Source organism: Delphinus delphis, chromosome 19, assembly GCF_949987515.2.
Source record: "Delphinus delphis chromosome 19, mDelDel1.2, whole genome shotgun sequence".
Lineage (NCBI taxonomy): Eukaryota > Metazoa > Chordata > Mammalia > Artiodactyla > Delphinidae > Delphinus > Delphinus delphis.
Genome location: NC_082701.1, coordinates 21,444,661 through 21,472,158, shown reverse-complemented (window position 1 = coordinate 21,472,158; position 27,498 = coordinate 21,444,661). Strand labels below are relative to the sequence as shown.

The 27,498-nt window shown below is 45.0% G+C and overlaps 1 protein-coding gene and 1 pseudogene across 5 annotated transcripts in view; both read left to right on the top strand.

Moving 5' to 3' along the window:
* The window catches only part of CDK12 (cyclin dependent kinase 12), a 59,325-nt gene extending 38,277 nt beyond the window's left edge, over positions 1 to 21,048 (top strand). For 2 of the 5 annotated variants that reach the window (XM_059996964.1, XM_059996963.1), the window contains exon 14: positions 916 to 4,941. In XM_059996964.1, the coding sequence (XP_059852947.1) occupies positions 916 to 1,628 (713 nt within the window). In that variant the 3' untranslated portion in view covers positions 1,629 to 4,941. Of the gene's footprint in view, positions 1 to 915; positions 4,942 to 12,874; positions 12,986 to 14,520; positions 14,666 to 18,502; positions 18,602 to 20,386 lie in introns of those variants that run through there. The other 3 variants (XR_009516954.1, XR_009516953.1, XM_059996965.1) reach the window with 3 other exon arrangements.
* A 334-nt stretch (positions 21,049 to 21,382) lies between these two features.
* Positions 21,383 to 26,952, top strand: LOC132414428 (large ribosomal subunit protein eL19-like; annotated as a pseudogene).
* The last annotated feature ends 546 nt before the right edge of the window (positions 26,953 to 27,498 follow it).

Below are 27,498 nucleotides of genomic sequence, written 5' to 3'. Positions count from 1 at the left end.
CATTATCAGACAATGATTGCCATGGTTAGGCAAAGTAATCCAGCAGTGGGTGACAAAAACTTTAGGGAGTGGTTCTAGTAAGATCTTTGGAAAGACAGAGTGTAGTATTAGTTCAATACATTTCTAAATACTCGTTTCTTGTCACTGTCTCCAAGATAAACAGATGTTTATCAGCATCCCATTCTGCATGACATTGCTATAGTGATTTTTTATAATTACTGTAACAAAGGAAACTGAATGACAGTATGGTGGTTAATATCCTATTCTTCAGAATGTGATTATGGGGAAAAGGGACTCAAGTTGGGAGAAGCAAGTGTATAATTTATACATGACGGTAATGGAAGGTTTTTACTTTATTTCAGCTCTCCTGTATATTCTTTTAGTTCTGTTTTACGTGTTAACCTTATATCATCAAACGTTCTGTAAAATGTGTTAGCTAAGTCCATATAAGGTCTCCTATTGTACAGCAAGATTATGTCCTAGATATGTGACCACAGCATTTGTATTGTTCCCTCTCATCTTCCTTCTTTCTAATTTTCATTAATGTTTTGATCCAACAGCAAAAAAGGGGCGGGGAGGCTACCAACAGCCTACATATTAGGACAATTCCTTAAGGAAGGAAATGGAGGAAATCTCAGACAAAAATCAGGACAATCATTTGAAATATATGATCTTTTTACACCAGCTGTTAGATCCAGAATGCAACTGTTTTACTTTTAATCACTTGATTTTATTTATAAATTGCGATTTCCTGATCCCAAGGTTTTATTCTTTATATATATTTGGTTACTTGTATTAATATTTGTTTATGTCGGGCAGTGTGTGTGTGTGTGTGTCTGTGTGTGTCTGTGTGTTTGTGTTTATAGTCACATGTGATTTTTAAGATGGTGTTTAAAAGAAGTAACCCTTCCACAGCATGTCCTCCTCACATTCTTCCACCAGAGAAGAGGCCCCCTGAGCCCCCCGGACCTCCACCGCCGCCACCTCCACCCCCTCTGGTTGAAGGCGATCTTTCCAGCGCCCCCCAGGAGTTGAACCCAGCCGTGACAGCCGCCTTGCTGCAACTTTTATCCCAGCCTGAAGCAGAGCCTCCTGGCCACCTGCCACATGAGCACCAGGCCTTGAGACCAATGGATTACTCCACCCGACCCCATCCCAACAGGACTTACGGAAACAATGATGGGCCTGAAACAGGGTTCAGTGCCACTGACACTGATGAACGCCACTCTGGTCCAGCCTTGACAGAATCCTTGGCCCAGACCCTGGTGAAGAACAGGACCTTCTCGGGCTCTGTGAGCCACCTTGGGGAGTCTAGCAGTTACCAGGGCACAGGGTCAGTGCAGTTCCCAGGGGACCAGGACCTCCGTTTTGCCAGGGTCCCCTTAGCATTACACTCAGTGGTCGGGCAACCATTCCTGAAGGCTGAGGGAAGCAGCAACTCTGTGGTACATGCAGAGACCAAATTGCAAAACTATGGGGAGCTGGGGCCAGGAACCACTGGGGCCAGCAGCTCAGGAGCAGGCCTTAACTGGGGGGCCCCAGCTCAGTCTTCTGCTTATGGAAAACTCTATCGGGGGCCTACAAGAGTCCCTCCAAGAGGGGGAAGAGGGAGAGGAGTTCCTTACTAACCCAGAGACTTCAGAGTCCTGAACGATTCCTTCCCTATCCATCCTTCCACCTAGTCCTCTGAACCTTTAATGAAATCATTTGCCAGAGTGAGGTAATCATCTGCATTTGGCTACTGCAAAGCTGTCTGTTGTATTTCTTGCTCACTTGCCACTAGCAAGCGACTTATAAAATAGTGATGTTGGCACCAGTTCCCCCTGGATGGGCTATAGCCAGAACATTTACTTCAGCTCTACCTAGTAAATATAAGTAGAGAATACGGAGAGGGTCATTAAATTGAAAAGTAAATGTTTAATTAGTTCATTGCCTGTACTTCTTGAGCAGAAGAAAAAGGAAACAGTTTCAATTCTGAGATGGTTCAGGAGAGGCTCTCTTTAGGTTTTTAAAGTTTTGTGGGTTTTTTGTTTTTGTTTTTTTAAGAGAATAGTGTTCACAAAATTTGAGCTGCTCTTAGGCTTTTGCTATAAGGGAAACAGAGTGACTGGCTGATTTAAATAAATGTTTCCTTCCTCTCCACCATCTCACATTTTTGCTTTCAAGTGAACTCTTTTTTTACCCCATTGAGCATCTTGAACATACCTTTTTTCCAAATAAATTGCTTGTCCTTAAAGTTTGCTCCACTTTGAGAAAAGACATGCCCTATCTCTCCCTGCACATGAAGCAGGTTGTAGAAAGTGGCATTCTTGGGCAAGTAGGTAGACTTTACCCCATCTCTTACCTTTTTTACCCCATCTTTATAGTTTTTCTTTCGCTCTCTCTCTCTGTCCTCTCTTTTTTGAGGCATTTGTTTGGAAAAAAATAATTGTTGAGATGCCCAAAAACCTGGGATAATTCTTTACTTTTTTTGAAATAAAGGAAAGGAAATTCAAACTCCTATATTGTTCTCTGTAAATCTTCAATTCTAAAATGTTTTTTGGTTTTTTTTAAAACCACGTTCTGATGGTGAAGTTGATTTGTAGATGCAACCAGCCTAGGACATTGCTGCTGAGCTAGGATAGGAGATGATGCCTCCATACATGGAGGGCTACTAAGATCAGTTAGCATACATATTGTTTACGCATATATTTTTATGTCAAGAAAAACCTTTGAAACAGAGCATTGTAATATTGTCAAAGAGAAAAAAATACATCCTGAAAATACATGGAAATGTAACTTAGTTTAGGGTGGATATTTTTCTGAAGATGTATCACTACCTGAGACCTTTTTTTAAAAAATAATTTTAAAAGAGCAGACCATAAGAAAGAACAGTATTGACATATACACATCTCAGCATGTATATCCTGCCAATTCTTTTAGGGATTTTCCTCCAGAGAGGTTTGATTTTGGTTTTGGTAAAAGGGGTTAAATTATGACTTCATGGCAAGAATTTTGCCTTATTATAAACAAAATGGAAGAGGGAAAGGCTTTCAGGGTGGGATAACCTGGGAGGTTGCTCATTCTGGCTTCCAGTTTTGTGTGAGTACCAGCATATAATGTGTTTTAAAAACATAAACATTTAAATAAATTATCTGCACAGACCTAGACCTTTGTGAAACGTAGGTTAGTCCCGTTTTACAAAGAAAAGGCAAATACGTTTCAGCATCTTGGAGAATAGTTTACAGACCTCAACTCAAAGTTTCATGTTTCAATGCCAAGTTCTTATATTAAAAAATAAACACTACTTGTAAGAGAGAGGTGCGTTAATTAAAAAATAAAACAAAAACAACAACAAAAAAAAAACTTTAAAGAAATGAAAGAAGAACCCTCTTCTGATACTTACATGAAGACTATTTTCCCCTGTTACTGAAATAGGCAGATATTCGGTGTGTGCATTTCTTTATTATTCTCTGGGTTTTGGTCTGGCCTTGCCCTCAGGGCCAAACACTGATTAAAAAGAGAACCTTCTAGCCATTTTGGCATTGATGGCTTTTTATACCAGTGTGTCCGATTAGATTTGCTAGGCTCACTGACATGCTATTGGTAAATTGCATTAAAGTTCATCTGAACCTTTTGTCTGTTGACTTCTTAGTCCTCAGACATGGGCCTTTATATTTTAGAATATTTGAATTAGAGTCATTGAGCCCTGCTCTCCCATTTTTGATTAAAGAACTTAAGCCTTGGATACTTTCAAAAGTATCCAGTGAGAAAAATCGGTTTCCCATCAAATATGAATAAAATTCTCTATATATTTTAATTGTATTTTGGTTATCAGCAGTCATCAATAGTGTTTTTCCCTCTCCACCCCTTATTTTTAATTATGCCAAATACTCTAAATAATATACTTAAGTCTCCATTCCCCCATCCCTACTACTAGGGATGGGGGTGAGTATGTGTGTGTGTGTGTTTGTGTATGTATGATCCCATCTCAACCCCCACCCCCATTTTGGGAGTCTAACCTTTAAAAAGAAAAAAAATATTTTGGACTATTTCTAAAGGCGGAGGGACAAAGAAACAACCTGTAATCTGTCTGGAGGAAGAAGAGGTATTTGCTAATTTTTCAGCTATGTTATCTATAAACGTGATGGAAGTACAGGTTTGGCAGAATTTCTGCTTGGCTATTAGAAAATTACAAACCCAATTATATTCAAAAGTGGTTTTGGTTTTAGTTACTGAACCATGGGAGATATTGTCCATTAAATACATTATTTTGAACAGATGAGAAGTCTGATTCTGTTCACGAATGAGAGGCAAAACTGGTTTGACCATGATCATTTTTGTGTTTTGAAAACAAATTTGCCTGACCCAGTTTCTTTAGTTTTTCCCTTCAACTGTCCATGGGAACAATAAGGATTTGAAAACATCAGATCTATATGTTTAAAAGCAGGGCAGTTGGCACAAATTTGTAAGTAGGATTTCTGTTAGCTTATTCCATAGACATGACCCAGGTGTGTGTGTGTGTGTGTGTGTGTGTGTGTGTGTGTGTGTGTGTGTGTGTGTGTGTGTGTGTGTGTGTGTGTGTGTGTGTGTGTGTGTGTGTGTGTGTGTGTGTGTGTGTGTGTGTGTGTGTGTGTGTGTGTGTGTGTAATATGCATATATAGTTACAGTACTAAAATGGTTACCAGCAGGTTTTGAGAGAGAATGCTGCATCAGAAAAGTGTCAGTTGCCACCTCTCTCCCTGATTTAGGTTCCTGACACTGTATTCCTTTCTCTCTCTTGTTTTTGCCCCCCATCGGGTTTACCTTGTCTATGTATAGATATTTTGTAATATATTAAATTTTTTCTTTCAGTTTATAAAAATGGAAAGTGGAGATTGGAAAATTAAATATTTCCTGTTACTATACCACTTTTGCTCCATTGCATTTACTTCTTAATCTGTACCCTTTGAGCAGATCTAATTATATGTATAAAGGGCATTTCTCCTCCACTTTATCCTAGGGGTTCTTTGTCTCAGAATCTCTGTAGACTCATAAATTATCACAAAAAAAAAAGTTCTCAGGATTTGAAGAGGTGCTTCAAAACACTAGACTAGGAACTAGAGAATAAAGAATTGGGGGAAATCATAAGATGTGATTTTCTAAAGTAAAAAACAGTTGTACAAAAGTAATGATGGTGCTAGGCCATCAAAAGAGTTGAGCTTCATGTACCCTGACTCCTCCTGAAAGGAGAGGTAAGTGGGTTTGAGCTCAACTGTCATCAAGAGAAGTTGGTAAGAAGCTGTTTAGACCAAAAAAAAATAGTCTCTTAAATCAGAAACTCTCACCCTCATGCCAGTTCCTGTGTTGCCTTGAGTAGGGCCAGCATGGGGATGGATTAGTGTTGCTAGTTCTGTTGAGATTTCCTGATACATTGCCAATCCAGGAAGTAAATAGAAGTTATTTATAAGGGTAAAATTCCTATTATTTCCAAAATCTTTTCCTGTCTCCACATGAGAAAATTGCTTTCCCTTCCCTTTCATGGTTTAGGACACTGGGGACTAAACGTTCCCTTGTAATATGTGCTACAGTCCTGCTAGTTATGACATAAGTAGGCAGAGGACAGGAAAAAAAAAAGCATCAGGAGACAGGAAGAGGGGAGAACAGGTATCAGGAAGTTGTGAGTGGGGTAAGCAATCATACAAGGTTAAGGGGTACACCAGCACAAGGAAATTGGGAAGAAATCTGATTCAAAAACGTGATGATGAGGGTTGCCAGCTTGTTTTTGAATCCCCACAGTTTAAGTAAGATGTTTCCTTGCCTGTGGGCTGTCATGTCTTTACCCAGAAGGAGAATGGAGGGCTCAAGATTGTTCCACTTCCTGGAGTCCTGTGTTCCTTGTTACCCTCCAGAGAAAAGGAATTCGTTTTTGATCTTAATGTACTGCAAGTTCATGACTAGGAGTGTGAACTTCAACCTAGTAGAGAATATTGTTTCCACTTCATAGCAATGGCTGTCTTCAATTCTGGGCCTGAAAGTTGAGGACCTAACTAACCTGGACTTTTTTCTCTATCACACTCAAGGCTATTTCTAAGTAGAAGCCATACTGTTCAGTACCTAAATTTCTTGGGCACTATCTTTTCCTAGACAGGCATCCTTAACTGTGTGGTAAGGTTAATGCCTCAAGGAAGTTAACAGTTAATATTCTTTGTGCTGAACTGGGATTTACATTGTTACTAAAGACTGCCCAATAGCTTGCCTTTTTTTTTTTTTTTTTTTGGTATTGAGTTACTTCTCTGTTCACAACTTAGTCATCCTGAACGGCTAGGTGGAATGGAAGTGGGGAGTTCCTCAAGTGAGTAAATATTCAAACATTCCAAGGGAAAAATGGAACTGCTGAGTCTTCTGGTTGTCCTGAGAGGAAAGGTGAGCATTCCTGGACACTTTGGTTAATTTTACTGTCCAGGTGTGGCATTTCTAGTGTTCCTATATAGCCTTAGGAATACTCTCAAGTGAGAGTATACTGCAAGCCAGTTGGGGGAGGTATGACACCTAAATGAATTACTGGTGGTACTCTACCACTCCTCACCATGTGCAGCTATCTCTCCATCTCCTGTCCACCCACTTCCTTTCATTTCCTATTTTTCTCTCTTCTCCCAACTCACTACCCAACTCACATGCTTTAGTCCTGCCAGAAATATTGATTGATTAACCCTGCAGGGTATTTAGAGTTATTGCTGCTTAGTAGTTTTGAAGGGTAGTGAGAAGCAATTCAGGAGACAAATGTCTATTCCAAATCCTCAACTTAATGGGGTGAGAGGTGAAGGAGAAAGTAAGATAACTTTCTTATTGCTAAAAGCTATGAAAGGAGCTTTTAATATATGTTGTGTGGGGTACAAGAGATTCTTTAACTGGTTAACCTTTGCTTCTTCATTCTCTTCCCTCATATCCTGAGACTGTTGCTTTTGCTGATAACACTTCGAAGCTCGGTTGCAGATGGTGTCTATACGAAGTAAAGCTTGATGAAAAGAGGGCCCTGCTATCCTTGAGAAAGCAGATGAGGGTTGCTTTGATGTCCTGGTGATTTAATCACTAGGTTGCCAAAACACTGGACCACTGGGTTGCTCTCATATCTCTGTCTCAAGAATTGCTAGTCCAAGGCTGAGAGAAAGAGGCTGATATGCAGTTAGTCTTTAATACTCCCTAGGCGGGTAGTTGTTAGCCAAGCCTTCTCAATATGCAGCCTTCAGCCACATCATACTTCTCTGGAATGAGAGGGTATAGCCATAAAGTAAATTCATTCAGACATATGTTCCCTAGGACCTGGAAATAGATGGATTTGGGGATGCTTTGCTCTGGCATAGTTGTAACCTGAAGATAATATTGATAGCTCTAAAAGAATGAAGGGCATTGTATCCGAGCCAAACCATCCCTGACGCCGTCAACATGGAGAAACCTTAAAAAGGCTATAATGTAGCAAAGCTAAGTGAAGAGCAGAGCCTGGGTCTTTGAGAGCGTCTTGTCTTTAGTTGAAGGCGCCTGCCTGATGGGTTGTCTCAAGGAGAGGATCTTTCTTCCTCTTGTGTTTGATGAGGGACACCCTTGGTGAGGATCAGCTTGTAGACAGATAGCCCTCCCTACCAAGGCTAACGCAGTTTTGAATGCTTTTGGCCCTGGAGAAAGGAGGCTGAATTCAGAGACCTAGAGAAAGCCTAGGAGTCTGATCCCTTTTATAAATTCAGGAACTTCTAGGTTTGGCCTTGTATCAGTATTTGCAATTTCTGTTAGGGGACCAAAGACCTCATATAAAATGAAGCAATATGAGAAGGAGATGGAAATAAGGGAAAGAAGGGAGAACCAGAGGAGTCTGGGGGTGGGGCTGCAGAAAGAAACAGTGTATCATTGCTTATAAAGAAGAGATACAGATATGAGGATGGAAGGAAAAATTGTTGTTGGGGTACTGAAAGGGGATAAGTGCCTTAAAGGTTCACAATTCATTTCAAGGAAGCCCCATTAAAGAGTAAAGTGTCCCCTTGATTACAGTAGTGTTACCTTTATGGTTGGAGGATGAGCCTGGAACCCTTAAGCTGGGGGATGCTCTGCAGACAGTTTCACAAGGGAAGCTAGATTATATTAAGCAAATAATTTATATCAAGGACATTTTTCTTAGCACTGCTATCTATGTAGTTCAAGACAGTATTTCAGGAATAAGAAGGAAATGATATGGATGCATCAAGCTAAAAATTATTTGTATTTTTGGAGTTCTAAAACTCTCCTGCAAGTGGTTCTGTATGTTTTAGGTCAACCTGCAAGCTAATTATTCCTCTCCCCTTCATTTTAGACCCAAGTGAGGATGATACATAGAAGAGCAAACAAACCAGAAGATGTGAATTAGAGTCACAGAATGTTAGAGCTACAAAAGGACATTAGTTTGTCTAGTTCAGTGCCGTCGTTAGCCAGTGAAAAAACAGACCCAAAACGGTTGAGAAAGTGTTGGGAGGAAGAAGGGAAAGAATGGGGAACTAACGTTGTCTGGAACCTACTGTGTCAGATACCATAGTACCTTTGCTTTTATTATCTGGATTATTAAGCACCTTGAGGCCAAGGGATGGAAAGAATAAAAGGCAAATCCTTATTGTCCTGAGCAATATGTAGGAGATAAAGGGGTGTGGCAGATAATTTTTGCCTGTCTAAGCACACAGGGCTAAACTAGAGGAAGTGGAGTCAACATTTGAGAGTGAGGTTAATCTAAGGAAGTACTTGCTAAGTAGTTGAGAGAGACTCATGAATAACTTCTCTATTCCTAGGTACCTTCCAAAAATGTGATGGGTCAGAGGCAGGCTAGAGACAAGGCTGGTAGGAAACAAGATTACTATTGCCTCTGGGATTGATTTCATTCTAGAAAATCAGGTCATGACCTGAGAACATAGGATTAATCTTAGAAATAGGGAACAAAATGGGGCTTCTCATCCTAAGGGGTCTTAAAGAAATAGTATATATACTATGAATTAAGAAGATAAACAAAATCCTATGGTTACTGTATATATATATATTTTTTAGGTTTTTGTTTTGTTTTGCAACACACTTTGAAGTCATGTTCAATGTTGGTAAGGGTAGGTGGCAGCCTGAAAACTGACATTGAGAATAAGATTGCATTTCTTGTAGTTGTTTGATATGATATCCCGAATTATACCATGAGGGCTGCTTCTATGGGGAGCAGTAATATCATTAGCTGGATCATGTCCTGAGTACAGGGCAACTTCTGGGGAAGATGATGAGAGGGTCCCAACTTTAGGAAGCTTCTGGGTCTAGTGAGAGATGAGGCTTATACCTGGTGGGAAGTAGGGAAATAAGTACATTAATGCAGGTTATAAAATAAAATAGTAACATAGTACAGAAGGAACCAAAGCAAAGAAGTAATCAGAAAAACTGGAGTTAACCAGAAAAGATTCCTCGAAGGTAATGAGGATAGAGGACATGAAACAGAAGAGAGGAAGGTGATCAGAGGGAGAAAACTTATGGAAAGCTTATGTGTTTTGTGCAGAGGGCTATGAGTGGAGTAGTCAGGGTAGTACGGGAAAGGAATATTAGGAACCGAAGTTGGAGGAGCAATCTTGTTGGCCTGAATGAGGAATTTGAATTTGATTTGGTAAGCAGTAACACAGCAGAGCATGATGAGATGAATATGACGTTGAGGCCTTTTGCAGCTATACTAGGTCATGGAAGCAGGAAAGCTTGCTAGGATATTATTGTTCTTAACCAGATGTAAGGCCCCAAGAGCCAGGACTAGAGTAGGACAAGGGGAAGGAGATGAAAGAGAGGGGGCAGTAGAATTAGCAAGACTTGATGATAGTTTGGATGTGAGGGGAGGAATAGAAGATAGGCTGAAGATGATAACCCCAGGACGTATTTATGCTGTTGATGGTGATGAGAACTTGGAAAGAGGTAGCTGCTTTGTTTTTAATAAGTAGAAAGTGTTTACTTTATTAACCAATTGATGGACTATGTCTATGTTCATTATTGCGGAGTCTAGGAGGAGGCACAGCCCCTGGAAAATAGTTGAGCACATGCTATGTGCCCAGATGATCACCTGCACTCTGCCTTTTTCAGGTTGGAGAACCAAGTGAAAGAGAGTTTATTCCTGGGGTGTACCCGCAGACTTCAGGAATGCTATCCCACTCTGGATCTGGGAAAGAAAATACAGTTTTTTTGCCAGTTTCTTCCCCTTTAATGCTTTGAAAATGGGATAGGACTAGCCTGTGGCAGCATGTGCCTGTGGATGCACAATTCTCTGGCTTGATTCTTGGAAGGCCTTTTTCTCTCCCTCCCTGGGGGTCATTTGTATCTCTGGTTCCTGCTCCCAGAGCCATAAAGTGGGAGCCCCCATTTATTAATTGGGTTGGGACTGGGGAAGGGGTCGGCAGGGGACTCTTTAGTGCAGCCGGCGGGGGTCTTCCCGAATGAGCCCATTAGCCAGCCCCAATGGCAGCTGAAACGGGGCCGCAGCCAAGTCCTCTCGGTTTCAAAAACCCTCTGTTGCCTGCAGCAGATCAGAACAAGGCCTGCGGGAGCCCTTAGCTTCTGATTGCAGCTGTGAGGAAGGACAAAACAATTTATAGGAAGCCAAGTATCTCCTGTCTCACTGTCTCTTCCTTTCTGACTTTGGGGAGGGAGAAGACTGGGATGTGGTGTCCCCTCCCACTATAGCTTCTTACAAGGCATGTATAGGCCTAAGTAGGAGAGAACAGGAGTGAGTGTATATGCATTGATCGGACATTTACGTCTATGCTCCTGAAGTGTTTACACATGTCCTCGCTTTCTTCTTCCATCCACACACAGTTGTGTTGGCTAAGCAGTCACTGGTTATACGGGGCTCCCTAGGGTGAGTGTGCTCAGTGTGTTAGGGGGGCATGCTTGTCATACTCTTTCCTGCCACATACCTGCCTTTTCTCCTATCTGCTTTCAAGATTCAAGGTTAGAATTAGATCACCTTTTTAACATCTTTTCTTCATAATCAGAGGAGTTTGGCCTCCTACTGGAACTCACTTGTTTGTCCCTTTAGTTAAGCCAGCATGAGAGAGGCAGGCATCTACAGGGGAGCTTCTTTATGCAGTGGCCCTGAGAGAAAGGTATGAAGGGTAGGAATATCTCACTTCCTGATGGAAGGACACTTGTGTCTTCTTCCTGATAGAATCATAGATGGCCAGAGCTAGAAAGGGAACTAGAGACCACCTAATTCAACTTCTCAGTTTACAGAGCAAGAAACTGAGGCTTAGGGAAGGGAAATGCCTTGTCCACAGTCTCACAGTGAGTTAGTGGCAGCCAGCCAAGATTAGAATCCAAGAGCATCAATTCCTGACAGCCCTGTGCTTCCTCCAGAAAGGAAGGTAGGGCTGTGAGATTTTGAGGGGGGAAGGACAGATTGAGGGGGAAAGTTAGGTTTAAAAAAATTAGTAGAAAAACTGAGAAGCTTTATATATTTTTACCTCAAAGATTAATCTTTCAATGACATGAAAATTGTACAACTGTAATTTTTATTTAGAGTCAAGAACTCTGGTTCGTTGGGAAGCAAGTGGCAAGCCACAGCCAAATATCCTGATGCCTCAGAGTTACACCATAGTTCTAGGAGCTCGTTGCCAACTATCTCTGGGGGTTGGATAGTAGGGAAAAGATCCTCAGAGGCATTGTGAGGAATTTACCCCAAAGCTCAACTCAGGCTCCTTTGCATTATAATACAGCTATATTGAAAAATAAAATCAGAAGGAAAGGAGAAAGAAAACACCTCACTTGCTGGGAAACTAAGGGGAATTGCTGAATGAGAGAAGGGATTATAGAACTCTGAGTAAAATAAAATAGTCTCTGAGATTACAGGCAAATGGGGGTGGGGCTGTACTCCTCCCCCCTGTTATTTAGCTTTGGGTTGGTTTTCTCCTTTGTTGGGGCGGAAGGAGGGTGGTGTGCTCCACAATGACCTAAGCCCTGAATAGTGTGCTCAATGGACTGACATGCACAGCAGGTTCTAAAGTCATCTCACTCTGGTACTGAGACTCCCCTCCCCTCTTTGGACCTCTCCCAGATGTTTCTACAGTCCCTTCCAATGCTTATTTTCTGAGCATGAGTCTGGGAGCTATTGATGTGCAGGGAGGGGAATGCTAACGAGTTCCTAAAGTGGAAGCAGTATCTTGGAGGGAGTAAGGCAGTTTAGAGATAGAAAGAATTATAGGTCTGGGTCAGAGGGGCCGGGAGGCTGCAAAATGAGTATTGACTGCTCTTGACATATAGATCCCAGTACATATCTTTACGTTTTCTCCATCACACCCTGGTTGATAGCACAGGAGGAATGTGGAGTTGGTCCCCATGCAGATTAATCCCTACACAGGGAGTGTATAGACCTACCTGCCCAGATTGCATCAAATCTGCTGTCCCACAAACCTCCTTTCTATCTCATAGGACCTTTTTCTGGCCTCTGAGCCTTTCTTCAAGAAGCTGTTTTGGACAAGAGAGGCTTCAAATACAATCTGATTATCTGATCTAAAACTAGATGCCCTCCTTTGAGTCACTTTCTTGCATTAACTTTCCATTAGCCTTGAACCTTCGTTGCCCTTTATAATTCTGGGTTTCACAGCTTCTATTTCTGTTGAATTCCTAACTTTTAAGTATAGGAACCATGGTTTTTTACTTTATCAGACTGGGAGCTAGTTCCCTGGAGCTAGGAATCTTAGAACACTTACAACTCTCTTTGGGAGCATACTTAAGGTTCACCAGAATCCTTCTCAGCTCTGTGAATTAGAAGAGTGGTGATCATCGCCATCACTTTACCTACCAAGGCCATGCTCCCTGGGTGAAAGTCCATAGACCGTTTTTGGTGTCTAATCCCTTATCTCATTTCTAATATAACCTGAATTTTCTTTTACAGGTGGCAGCAGCAGTAGGAGTGATGGCCCCTGAGGAATTTGGTAATGTCCATCAATTACCTGACATCCGGACCCCTGCAAAATTCAGTCTCTTTCACAGACTTTAAGGCCAGGTAGGGACCTTAAGCCAATCAGAGGCCACTGGCCTGCTTTTGTAAGGGATTAATACACACACACACACACACTCACACACACACACACAGTCTCAGGGAAGTTCTTATACCCAAAGATCTCCAGAGGAGTTTCCTTAGCTTTTTTTTTTTTTTTTAATTCTTTTCCATTATGGTTTATTATAGGATATTGAACATAGTTCCCTGTGCTTTGCAATAGGACGTTATTTAATCCATTCTATATATTATATAATAGTTTGCATCTGCTAGTCCCAAACTCCCAATCCAACCCTCCCCCCACCCCCCTTCCCCATTGGCAGCCACAAGTCTGTTTTCTATGTCTGGGAGTCTGTTTCTGTTACATAGATAAATTCATTTGTGTCATATTTTAGATTCCATATATAAGTGATATCCTATGGTATTTGTCTTTCTCTTTCTGACTTACATTGCTTAATATGATAATCTCCAGGTCTATCCATGTAGCTGCAAATGGCATTATTTCATTCTTTTTTTATGGCTGAGTAATATTCCATTGTATATATGTGCCACATCTTTATCCATTCATCTATCGATGGACATTTAGGTTGTTTCCATGTCTTGGCTATTGTAAAAAGTGCTGCTATGAACATAGGGGTGCATGTATCTTTTCAAATTATAGTTTTATCTGGATATATTATGCCCAGTAGTGGGATTGCTGGATTATATGGTATCTCTATTTTTAGTTTTTTAAGGAACCTCCATACTGTTTTCCATAGTGGCTGCACCAATTTACATTCCCACCAACAACGTAGGGAGGGTTCCCTTTTCTCCACACCCTCTCCAGCATTTGTTATTTGTAGACTTTTTAATGATGCCCATTCTAACTGGTGTGAGGTGATACTTAGTGATGTTGAGCATCTTTTCACGTGTCTACTGCCCATCTATATGTCTTCTTTGGAGAAATGTCTGTTTAGGTCTTCTGCCCATTTTTTCACTGGGTACTTTGATTTTTTGTTATTGAGTTGTATGAGCTGTTTGTATATTTTGTAAATTAAGCCCTCATCGGTGACATCATTCACAAATATTTTCTCCCAGTCCATAGACTGCCTCTTTGTTTTGTTTATAGTTTCCTTTGCTGTGCAAAAGCTTATAAGCTTGATTAGGTCCCATTTGTTTATTTTTGCTTTTAATTCTATTGCCTTGGGAGATCCTTAGCTTTTTACTTGACCCTATGATGGTGTCCTGTCTTCTGATTAGCAATTCCTCCCTCCTGGCTGGAGTGGGTAACCCTGTCAATTGGCATTGTGGTCATTTCATTCCTGTTCTTTTCTCTTGGCCACAGCTGTGCTAATGAATATTCCTCAATAGTGTGATGCTGATATTGGCTACTCTCAGCCTCTCTACAGCACCTGCCCCGCTCACCCACCACCTCATACGTACACATAGTCCTGCTTTCTTCTTCCCCAAGAAGCTATTTTCTCTTTCTTTCTTTTGCGTGAGGGTAGGGCATTGATATCCCTTCTTACTACCTCTCATCAGCTTCTCCACATCATTTCCAGGTTTGATGGGAGATCCCCCCTGTCCAAACACTGTGCAAAGACACGAGAAGTAGAGGTCTGCCAGCCTGCTTATTTCCATCCTCAATGCCTAGACCTGGGCAGGTCACCAACCTACTATGCCTACCCCTACCCTTCTTGCTGCCAGGTAGGTGTGCTCCTCTCCCTACCCACCAACCCTAAACAGGGTCATATTTCTCCCTGGGACTATTTCTCTCTGTTGTTAAATATCTCCAACAAGGGGAAGGCCTCTGTGACTCAGCTCTCCACCTTGGTGACTTCCAGCCCTAAATTTTAGAAAGCCCTTCCCAATGTTAACTCTCTACCCCCTTTTCTGTAGTTTAAAACGATTTCCCCGGGCTTCCCTGGCGCAGTGGTTGAGAATCTGCCTACGGATGCAGGGGACACGGGTTCGTGCCCCGGTCCAGGAATATCCCACATGCCGTGGAGCAGCTAGGCCTGTGAGCCATGGCCGCTGGGCCTGCGCGTCCAGAGCCTGTGCTCTGCAAAGGGCGAGGCCACAACAGTGAGAGGCCCGCGTACCGCAAAAAAACAAAACAAAACAAAACAAATACATTTCCCCCATTTAGTGCATGTGGAAAGAAGGGAACAGTAAACAGTAAATGGTTGGTATTTGACACTGGAGGGGAAGGGTCTAATGACAGGCAACCCTTCTCTTCGAGCTGAAAGCCTGAAGTCCAGATGTGCATTCTGTCCAGTGGCCTGGCATCCTTGGGGAATACTTGAATCTTTTGAGGGAAAGGTTTTATCTGGTGTCCATTCCTGAGGACAAGGATCTCAGACTCTAAGAGTCTCTCCATATTCATTCCCAGACCCCTCCAAGGGGTAGCGAACGGATTGCTACAGGGAAGAACCCAGCAATAGGTAATACTCTGTCTTGAGCTCGGGTGGCAGCTCTTGTCTGGCACTTATAGGGAGTTGGCAGGGGTGCCAGAGCCTCTCCTGCCACTGGAGTTGACATCAGCTTACCCTTTTGACCTTAGGTCTCATCTCTCAGCAATGCCCCTCTCACCCCTGCAATCCAGACAGCACAAGCAGCAGGCCTAAATAAGCGCCAGGTCTGGGTAAGGTGCTCCCTCCCCCGGTAGGCACATACCTTGAGTTGGAGGTGAAGCAGTTAGGATGGGATGGATGGAAGGACAGAGTAGGTGTTAGAAAGTAGGAAATGTCTCTGGAAGTGGCTGAGCAGTAAGTAAGCTTTGGGCACCTGGGGTACCCTGCCTACCTCTCTGTCAACCTGGATGTCTGATCCCTCAAAGCTGCTGGTCCACTTGGGCGGCTGCAGTCTTGGTTTCTGCCACACGAGGGCACTGCTGACCAATTAAAACTCCTGCCCCTCCGCAGACAGAGTTTGGGTGAGGGGAGAGGGGGACTCTGCGATCTTTCTCCAAGATAGGGGTCAGAAACACCCCCCAGAGAGCCTGAGACCAGGGGCCCAAGGAGCCAGAAGAATAATTAGTTGTTCTTTCACTTCTTCCTTAAAAATGGCCTGAGACCCTGAATGCTCTTCCCTAGTGGACTGACATGTCACTATATTCCCAGCTGAACCTGGGAAGCCGCCTAGCTCTAGTCACAAAACACCTTGCACATGTGTTTCTCTCCTTCAAGGTGTAGCAGGCTCCAGCTGTCCACCCCACTGTCCCCAGCCTCTAAGACAGTCTCTTTCTGGCCCAGAGGGTGGAGGTATCTGGTTTTTCAGAGAGGAAAAAAAAAAAAATCTCTTACAATTGTTTTAAGAGAAGTAGCTCTTAAAGAACTAGCTCTCTTAGGAAAGAGTTTTGGGGAGAGGACTCTCTCAGAGAGACTGAGAGACTAGGAAAGTTCAGTCTTCTATGCCCCCGTCACCTCCCCCAGCACAAACCCGCAGAGCTCAAGATGGTCTGGAGGATGTTTACCACCTGCATGGCTGGAGGACACCCAGGCCACTCTGGGGCGCTGCGACGACAGTAGTTTCAGAAAGCAGGATGGGGAGGGCGGCTGCTCTGACCCTTGATCCTCATGCCGCCCCCGTACTGTGTAATGTCTCTGCTAGGGATCCAAGTGGCCGTGGAGCCCTTATGGGGATGAGGTATCCCATATTTGACCCTCAGTCTCCATGAAGCCCTTCCAGGCTGAACAGGCTAAGGGAGGTGACAGAGGTTCTCCTCCTCCCTCCTACCCCCATGATCGAGGGCCCCTCCCCAGGAGGACAGCTTGATTAAACAGTCGGTGCTGCTGGAATTGCTGCACAGCTGGCGCTCCCCCCAGCACCCCGAGCAGCGCAGCAGTGCAGATTAAAATCTCCAATTAGCGTTAAAGTGAAGTGAGGAGGTACTGAGGCTGCCAAGGAGGCCAGACGGGGGCCCTCGGTCGGCAGATAGCCCCACTACTGCCTGGATTCTGAGTACCACCCTTTTTTTCCTAGCTCCTCTCCCAACATCTCTCAGTGCCTACTAGCTTTGCATTGCTTGGGGCCAGAGGGCTTTAGAGGGGTGGAGGGTGGGGCTGATGCCTTACCTGACAAAATGCTGGGGACACCATAAATGTGGAGGAGCAGAGATGTCCTACTCACAGGCTGCCAGTTTGAGGTGACTTCACACTACTGCTGCTTCTTTTTGCCTAGAGAAAGGGCAAATAGGACAAGTCCCTCCAGATCCTCTTACCTATAAGGTGCTGCCCACACAAATGTACATGCTTGTATATTTTATCCTATTTGACCCATCTGCTCCCACCCAAATTATGGCTCCTTCCTTCATCGCTCCGTTTTTTTCTCAGCTTTCCTGTGGGCAGGGGTAGGTACAGCCTGGCTTGGGAGCACAGCCATGCCCTGCCACCTGGGTCCCAAACAGCTTCTCGTTATCTTCTTTGCAGTTCAGGGAAGAGCAGGGATATGCCAAGAACGGAAGCCTCAGATTCTCCCAACCCCTGAACATCACACCCCCTCTTAAGGGCCCTCTACCATTTATACTTCTACTCCTTCCTTCACCAAGCCCAGAAGGAGGGCAGTATAGCTAGACACACCCTTTGACTTCCCTCTGCCCCTTTAAGGGAAATGGAAGTGGGTACCCAGCTGACTGAACCTACTCACACCTCCAGAAATTAGACACCAGGGCACAGTGCCACCCTCCCAGGCTGGCACATGCTACCCTGGCAGAAGTTCAAATAGCTCCCCCGCCGAATACCCCCACCTCTATGTCTTCCTCTTCTCTCTCCCTCTTTCTTCCTCTCTCTCTCTTTTTTTTCTCAGCTCAAAGCACAGCTGAGCCTTAAAATGGGGGTGGGGAGGACCAAGCTGGGGCAGGGGGGTGGAGAGTTCCAATAGCACGTTTTCACCTGCCATTTAATTGGATGTATTTTTAATTAATGGGACCTCAGGGACCAACATGAGACAATCTGATCTCTGAATAGGGACAGGGGAGGGATTGGGTAAGGGAGGAGGATTGGGCCACTGGGTGCGGTTACCAGGAACCCAGGCCCATCAATCACTGGCCACTTTGCGTTCTGGCATGGAGAATAGCAAGGTGGAGGAGGAGGGGAGGCACTGGGGAGAGGTACCAGGATTTCCCCCCAATGGCCAGGACCTCCAAAAAGGATGGAACTGTACCAGCTGACTCAGTTTGGGGCCCCAAAATTGCAGCCAGGATATTAGGTAAGGCTGTTTTCTTGTTCCCGAGGTTTTGTTTGGTTGAGCTTGTCCCACTGAGTGCTGTAAAATTGTGAAAGGAAGGTGGGGACAGAGCTTTGAGGTCCTTGAAGGGGAGGACAGGAACTAGGGACCGTAGAACCAGAGACTGTGGTGACAGGGAGGAGAAGGGCAGGGTTCAGAGATATTTCTGTGTGTTTAGACATAAAATAAGTGCCGTTGAGATTACATGCAAAACAGCATGCAAATGAGGGCTGGTGCCTTTGGGGTATGAATCATAGACCCTTACTGTTGCAAGGAAGAGAAGCTGGAGCTCATCTTGCCAAACGATTCATTTTACAGATGTGAAAACAGAGACCCAGAGAAGGGAAATCAGTTGAATCCTGCCCTGGAGTTGCTTTTGTTCCTGGATTTGGAGAGTTCCTGGGAACACAGGGAAATGTAAGTACGTAGGGTGTGAGGAGGAAAGTCAAGGGAAGAGGGTAGGCAGAATATTATTCTCTATTGCTTGGAGTCTCGCGTCTCTGGCTCCTAAGTCTTGGAAGCAACTCAGGGGAGTCAGGTGGGTGCATTACTGGGGGAACATTTCCCTTGTACAGCCTGTTCCAGAGGTCATCTCATCCATTCCCTTGCTTCCAAGTAGACAGATCCCCCATAACCTCCCACTCCCATGAGATTTTACCATATTCTAAAAGGTCCACAGGGAAGGAAATACACTAACTTCCCCAGTTCCTTAACCAAGAAATAAATCCCCCAATGGTGACTAAATATTGAGCTTTTTCTGAGATCTTATCACAAGTTTCTCTGCTGCAGTATAAGCTGCTAGAGAAAATTATGCCAAAAAATGTAGCGAGGAGTGGTCTTGTCCCATGTCTAAGCCAAGAAGAGAGACAGAATTAAAACTCAAGGCTCTGAAAGCTGAGTCAGAAATGCCCCTGTATTCACACGGTGCCATGGCCCAGAGCTCTTAGTCAAGCCCCATCTGGCTCTATGCGGTGTTGGTGCACACTGGAGAGAGGGGCACATTTCCAGCTGTCCCCATCTCCCACCCCCACCTCCTTCACTATTCAGACACTAGAGTTAAGAAAGAATGATGGAGAGAAGTGGCTTGCCCACCAAGTTGCCAAAGATGGCATTTCCTGGCATCTCCTTCCTTCCTCAAAAAATTCAACATTCTTTTTTCTGTGCTTCATGAGACTAAGTTGCGGAAAGCAGTATGGGTAGAAACTTCGTCACACCCTCCAAACCCCCAATACTTATCCTGTACTCCCAGAATTGTCTTCTCCTCTATCTTAGTACACCATTTAATATCCCCAGAGTCCCTAGGGAAGAGCAAGATGCACCTCTCTAAGTGCCCCCAGACTCACCCTGCCCTGTCTTAGACACTCAGGGTCATCTCCTTGGCTACCTAATTCTCTGCCTTTTCTGCTACCAAACAAGATGAGAAGGGCCCCCTTGCATTGCCTCAGGACAGTCTGGATAGACTCCATCTAGCTCCTCCCCTGTTTCCAAGGGCCTGCAGAAGTGGGGGTGGGGGAGGAAAACTGTGCCAGGGAGTTGAAAAGGAAGATTCTCTTGTGGGGGGAGATGGGGGCGAAGCCTGAAAGAGGAGAGAAGTTAGAGAGGGGAAATTTGGAAACTGAGGCCTGTAGTCCCGCCTGTGGGGCTGGCTGCATAACATAAGGCAGGCCGTTCATACTGAGTATTGTTCAGGGGGGTTATTAGATGGCTCCTGTTTCAGAGCTGCTGCTTCTCCTCTGAAACAGAGAGCAGCAGAGGAGGAGCACGCAGTGAAGAAAGAGAGGAGGTGTCAGGCTTTCTCTAGGCCCTCTTTCTCACCCCTTGTCCACCCCTACTCCAAGATTAGAGGTATATTGGAGGGGCTAAAAGGCCCTTAAAACATTCAATCTAGATTCTTGATGTTTCTCTAAGGAACAAGATCTCCCTCCCCTCAATCCCCACCAGCCCTGCCTCATACTCCCAAGGTTTAGCCAAGGGTATGAGATCTACAGCCCTGGAGTCAGAGCCTGGAGCCTACTCTGGAATCCAGAGGAAACCCTGAGCTTTTGCAGGGAAGGAGGGATAGACTTGAAGTAAGTAGAAGGCAGAGGTAGCGGTACCCAGAATCCCCTGCGCTCTAGAGAAGAGGGAATTGTTGAGGAGCTCATTGCTGGCCCAGGGTTTAGCTTTTACTCTGATGGGACTCCTTTCCTCCTTCTCCCTCAGTGTGTCCCATTGGTTGGTGAGAGAGCTGGATGTCTGAACCTCCCACCTCAGCACCTCGAAGGTTATCATGCAGATCCCCTCTCTAGCTCCCAGAGCCATGGAAGAAGTGAAGGAAGATATTTCAGAGGTGGCAGCGCCATGATGTCCATCAGTACCCAGGGAGAGAAGCCAAGGAGAAGAAACAGTGCCCAGAGAGGGAGCCAGGAGGAGATGTGTGCTCCTGAAACAGCCTTCTTACCCCATCCCCTCCCCTGCCCCCTCCAACATGCCAACAAGGCTCTGTGCCCAAGTTGTGCCGGCTCTCCTGGCTGGTGATCCTGCTCTGCTGTACAGGCAGCTGGCCCTCTGCTCCAGCACAGAGCGCGTGGTGGGGTCTGTCGCACTTCTTTCTAACTCATCCCAGTGTGTCTGTGGTGCAGATTCCTAGGGATGCAGGAGGGGGCTGTGGCCCTGCGAGTAGGAAGACAGTGGGCTCTGGGGCCCTTTAGGTGCGTATCTTCCTGGCTGGAGTGGCTGTGGGGAGGGAGAAGGCTGCTGGCAGCTCACCTGAGTTCAAGGTTCTGGTGGCTCATAGCAACAGGGGTGGCTCATGAAAACAACCGAGGGGAAGGGGGTCCAGGCCTGTTAGAGCTCTCTTTTACCCCATTTCTCCCCCACTCTGAGGCGTGGATAGAGGTCTCTCATCTGGATTGTGGGGCAAGGAGAGGCCCCAGCTAAGAAAGAAGAGAGGGAAATGGGAGAGAAGATAGCAGGGAAGCTGAGCATTCCCAGGGAGAGGCTTCCCAGTGAGGAAAGGATAGGAGAGGCTAGTTACTCTTGCCCCAGTGTATCCATGGGCTGCACAGAGGGTTCTGTGCTGAGGCAGCTCAGTGCTCCTAGGCACCTTTCAGGAAAGGGGCTTTCCAGGCAGACACAATTACTCCTCCCTACTCTCACTTACCTGCCCAGAGGTCTGGGTACCCAGCTGACACCGCATGACTTAGAGATTAAAAAAAAGAAAAGAAAAGAAAAAGGCACTATTACAGGACCAGAACCTGGAAGGATTACCACTACTTGGTCTCAGTACTCTTTTGCTGGAAACAGAAACCATGATCTTCAAAGGTGCTGATTTTCTCTTCCCTTACAGGTCAGGTGGGCAATGTGCATCTTCTCCTGACTTTCTGAATCAAGGGGATGATAGACTACTGTGTTTGAGGTCATATCAGCAGAACAGGGCCAGAAAGTGGACCAGGAGAATCAGCTGTGCTTCTGACCACAGTCCCAAGGGCCTCCCTGTTTCAGCAAAAGGAAACAGGGATCTCGGATACCAGTGTATCCAGACACATAATAGATATCCTCCTTCTAACCTCAGAGGAGAATAGGAGGGGAGTTCTCGGACAGAGCCTAAGGTTCCATTTACCTATTTCTATTGCTTTCACCGATGACGGCTCTGCTGTCTAGCTGGGATGAGGGGCCCTCTGCGGGATGCTCCTGGGGATCCAGAGACAGTTCTGATTGGAGGAAGGGACAGACCAGCTGCTCTTCGTGTAGGGAGATGGGATCAGCTCCACTCCCCCAGCTCTCCCTGGCAGCATCAGGAGCCCAGGGGCCCCTGCTGGAACACCCATAATAAAGCCCAATCCTGAACTGAACTGACATATCACCTGGCTCTGGTATAAAAGTGGTGCTGAGGGGGAGCCTGGGTGTACCAGGTGGGGTGTAGGCAGGTGTAGGGAGTTCAGCCCCAGGAGATACAAGGATCACTCCTCAATACCACGTGTTCCTCCTCTTAAACCTTCTCCTCAGTCCCCCTTTTCTTCCACCTCCCTTCAGCTGACTCCACTCCTGGCTACCTCCTGCCCTCCAATCTGAGAAGACATGGTAAGTAGTTGTCTGTTCCCTATACTTTTCTCTTTCTCATTCTCCTCCCCTCCTCCCAACTCCCAGCCAAGAGTTACCCCATTTGACCTCTTCCTACCAGTGAATGCCATCAGGATCTGAACCTGGAATCACCCCCTTCCTCTGAGAATGCCACTCTGGCTCTGAGACTGACTCACCAGTCCTCATCCTCCACATAAGTATAGCCAGGCCAAGACAGGTACGTCCACTGGCACCAAGGCCCCTGACCTGGAGCGAAGGGCAGCCCTAGGGGTACAGTGGGGCTTGGCTCTAAATGCATATATCTCTGTGTATTGGGCACACTGGTTTATTAGTGTTATTTCAGCATTGTGATGCAGAGAGAGTAAGTGTAACAGCTGCTCCTTGCTTGCAGTGTTTATTGTTACCTAGAGACAACCTCCTGGCTTTTTCCCAGCTCCCCCTCCCCCCCCAGCCCAACCCCCTCCCTGCCAACAGTCCTCCTCTCCCCACACTGATGGGAAATTTATAGCTTGCCCATACCATGCCTTTAACTCTCTCCTGTCCATAAGGTAGATGGGCCAAGGGAAGCCAAAGTGAGCTGTGAGCATGCTTAGGCCCTGGCAGGGTAGAATAGTGCGTGGAGGAGGGAAGGAAGGATGGAGGGAGGGAAGACACCTCTTGTTCCCAATCTATGTCTAGACTCAGGCCCCAGTTTCCCTCCTGGCTCTCATGTTGAGAGAAAAGAGCTTTGGACCTAGTCTTGGGATCCCAGCCTCCTCCTCATAAGATTATTCTTTTTCCTCAGATTATTCTCTAAGCTCCTCCCGTTAGGCTGGCTGGTCCTGAGCAAGTACAGCAAGGTAGTATTGAGACGGGAGGAATAAATGCAGAGTGGCAGAAGCCCCAGATCCCTCCTTTCTATAGAGATGTCACATTGCGACAAACAAGAGGCTCTGGCGTGAGGGATGCTGGCCAGACCTCCACAGCTGGGTAGATGTCAAACATGAAGCTGGCTGCTGAGCCTGGTGGGGAAAACTGACCACCTTAACTTCACCCTGAGCCCAGGACTTAGGTCCTGAAAGAGTCCCAGGCCGTCCTCCAAGTTGGTCTCCTTGGTCTGGGTAGGCTACTCTCTCTGCTTTTCTTCCTGGTCCATTTTCTGCTCCTCATCTTTTGGTTTGATACCTTGGGGAAGATCCAAGAGACCAAGGGAACTGAGGCCTCAGTAGTCCTGGGGAAAGAGAAATTCCTCGATCCCCTCCTGACTCAGAACCTTTCATGGAGGGGCACCATGTCATATATTCACCATCCCCACTGGAAACAAGAGAGGAAAAGGGATTGGATTTTAGCAGAAAGGATAGAGTTTAGACACATGGAAAAACTTACTTATGGGATATAAGACTTCAGAATGGACCTACTTCTCTTCAGAGATTTTTCTTTTGCCTGGTATGAGTTTAAGTCTGTGTCCACCCAAGGGGCATTGGAAGAACAAAGGGTATTTATCTGGGGCTCCTCCAGATGGGGGCCTCAGTGCAGTTTCCTCCTCATTTCTTCTAAATGTAGTATGTGTGGCGGTTAGAGTGTAATGCCAGTGCTGCCGTTTACGAGCTGTGCCACCTAGGTAAGTCGCTTAACCTCTTTTAGCCCTAGTGTCCTTGTCTGTGAAATGCAGATAAACAACCTTTTAAGGTGGTGAAGAGAGTTTAGTGAAATAATGTGTGTAAAGTACCTAGGACAGTGCCTGATACTGAGTAGGTGCTCAGTCAACAGTGGTTGATACAATAGAGTCTATTAATTTTATGGAATCATCAGGGCTGACACCGTGTCAAAGACTCTGTGAGTCCCCTGGAATTATAGGCCAAATGTGAGCATGTGCGTGTGGTGGGGAGAATGTCCATAGTTTTACTGATGATTTGGAGCAGGGGGTGGCAGTCTCCTGGAACAGAAGTAGCCCCAATCCTTTGACTCATACTCCCAAAGAAGTCAGTTTCCCCATTCCCATGCCTCCAGCTAGGAGTTCCTTAGGTAGTATTCTGCCTGGAAGTACAGCTTCATCTAGGGTGGAGCTGGGAGAGACAACCATTAAGATAGCAACACAGAGGAATTCCCTGGCTGTCCAGTGGTTAGGACTCTGTGCTTCCACTGCAGGGGGCATGGGTTTGATCCCTGGTCAGAGAACTAAGAGCCTACATGCCACATGGTGCAGCCAAAAAAGAAAAAAAACAAAAGATAGCAACACAGAGCACTTGCCAAGCACTTTACAGTTTGTCAAGTGCATTTACCTATATTAGCCTTTTAATACCCAGAACATCCCAGTAAAGTGAACTACCATTTATTGACTGCCAGGCATTGTGCTCAGTGTATATATTTTTTTAAGTATGTTTAAAGTCTATAGAGTATTTCATCACCTAGATCTGCTATGATGTATAACGCTCATCCACTATTTTAATCATTTAGACATATTTACTGTTATAAATAATACCATGATGTACATCCTATCCTAAAACTTCATGCATTTTTTTATAGTAAATTCCAAGAAGTGAAATTATTGGGTCAACAGATACAAATATCCCCCCTCCCCATAGGTATGATCACTTTATTGATGTACCATAATAAGAATAATATTTTTTAATCTCCCTCTTTGGAATTCTTCAATGGAAACACATGGGCAGCCCCTTCTTTCTCCTAAACCCAGCAGAAACATTAATAATCTATCATATCCTTTTTAAAAAATTGAGGTAATTGTAGATTCACATGCAGTTGTAAGAAATAATACAGAGAGATCCCTTGTACATTTTGCCCACATTTACCCAGTAGTAACATTTTGTAAAACTATAGTATGACATCACAACCAGAATACTGACATTAGTTCGATCCATATTTCCCCAGTTTTACCTGTGTATGTGTGTATAGTAAGTTCTACGCAATATTGTTACCTGTGTAAGTTCTTACATCTGCCACTACAGTCAAGATACTGAACAGTTCCAACACCACAAGGATTCTTCATGTTGCTCTTTTATAATCACGCCTACATCACCCCCTTCTTAACCCTTGGCAACCACTAATCTATCCTCCACTTCTAAAATTTTTTCTTTCGAAAAATGGAGTCATACACTATGTAACTTTTTAGGATTGGATTTTTTCACTCAGCATAAGTCTCTGGATATCCACTCAAGTTTTTGAATGTATCAGTAGTTTGTTTCTTTTATTTATTTCATGATATGGATGTACCACAGTTTAACCATTCACCTGTTAAAGAACACTTTGTACACAACATTGTAAGTCAAGTATACGCCAATAAAAAATTTTTTTATAAAAGGAACGCTTTGTGCTCCCACTTTGTACTCGCTAGCAATTAATGAAAGAGCCTGTTTTACTTGGTGTCCTGAGTGTTTCTTAACCCTTCAGGCATGGTACCTATTATTATTTCCATTTCATAGACAGGGAAAATTGAGGCTTATCGTAAATGATTTTCCCACAATCACATGCTGTTAAATGGCAAAGAAGAGCTTGGAACTCAAGACGGTAGGGCTCTTTCTACTACACCAGGCTTTCTCAGACCTTGACGAAGGTTGCTGGGAAGAGGGTATAGGCAGAACCAGAAGAGAGATGTCGGAGGCAGGAAGAGCACTGGAGCAGCCTGGACCACTTCAGGTCCTCACAGCTAACTTTGGTTCATAGGTTAGAAGATCAGTGTCATGAAGCAGGGGGCAATACGGCTTATGCCCTTCAAATTGTTTCCCCTTTGCTGCTTCAAGACTGAAGTGGATGGAGCCCATGAGCAATCTGCCCACAGACCTGGGGCCTAGAATAGGAAAGGGAGGACTCAGCCTTTGGGTGTCCATCAGAGCATAAATGGTCAAGGGTCTCCTTGGAAATGTGAAATTGAGTGTATCTCTGTTGAGGTCTGAGGAAGTTGAGTCCCATGACAAGTGAGCTCTCTATTCTGGGGCGGGGGGCAGTAAGGGAGAAATAGCATTTTAATTTTATTTTAGTGTGGTGGGGAACTATAGGTCATTTACACACACACACACACACACACACACACACACACACACATACACACACCCCTTGGGCAGGCTCAGTGTCTGGGACATGGTTCGGGGAAAGCAAAGTGGAATCAAAAATGGTTTTGTTGCTGCGGCCGCAGGCATGAGTATGCTCAGGCTTCAGAAAAGGCTTGGCTTCGGTGTCCTCCGCTGTGGCAAAAAGAAGGTCTGGTTGGACCCCAATGAGACTAATGAAATTACCAATGCCAACTCCCATCAGCAGATCCGGAAGCTGATCAAAGGTGGGCTGATCATCTGGAAGCCTGTGACAGTCCATTCCTTGAAATACACCTTGGCCCACCGGCAGGGCAGGCACATGGGCATAGGTAAGAGAAAGGGTGCTACCAATGCTCGAATGCCCGAGAAGGTAACCTGGTTGAGGAGGACGAGAATTCTGCGCCCGCTGCTCAGAAAATACCGTCACTCTAAGAAGATTGACTGCCACGTGATCACAGCCTGTACCTGAAAGTGAAGGGTAAAGTGTTCAAAAACAAGCGGATTATCATGGAACATATCCACAAGCTGAAGGCAGACAAGGCTCGCAAGAAGCTGCTGGCGGACCAGGCTGAGGCCTGCAGGTCTAAGACCAAGGAAGCCCAAAAGCGCGAAGAGCGGCTCCAGGCCAAGAAGGAGGAAATCGTCAAGGCTCTGTCCAAGGAGGAAGAGACCAAGACATAAAGTTCTCTCCCTCTTCTCTGTTCAGAGTGGCCTCGGCAATTACACAGATCACTCATTCAATAAAAAACAAGCCTTTATCTGCTTAAAAAAAAAGAAAAATGCCAGTTCACACTTAGTCCTCACTTTACCACTGCTCTTTCTCTCCAAATCATGGACAGCTAAGTCAGAAGGAGCTAGAGAAATCATTTGGTCTATCCCCCAGCCTCTGGGCACTGGTAGAAGCTGACAGGTGGAAACCTAGAGTCAGCCCAAACGCTGCCTCTTCCCACCTCCTGCTGGAACTGGATTTTTTACAGTTGATGTTACCATTGCTCCCTTGGCCTATTCTAGTAGCTGTGGTGGACTTATAACAACTTTCTCTGTCTACTTAAAGCTCCAGAACCAGGCTGAGAGCGCATATCACTCTTCTCCATCTTCCATGGCCCATCAGAAATGGTACATCTTCTTCCAATGGTGCCCTCCATCCTTATCCAGTAATTCCAGCCATGGGGGATAAACACTGAGGGCTTCAGAATGTATAGGGAGTACTTTGCATTGTTGAAGCAA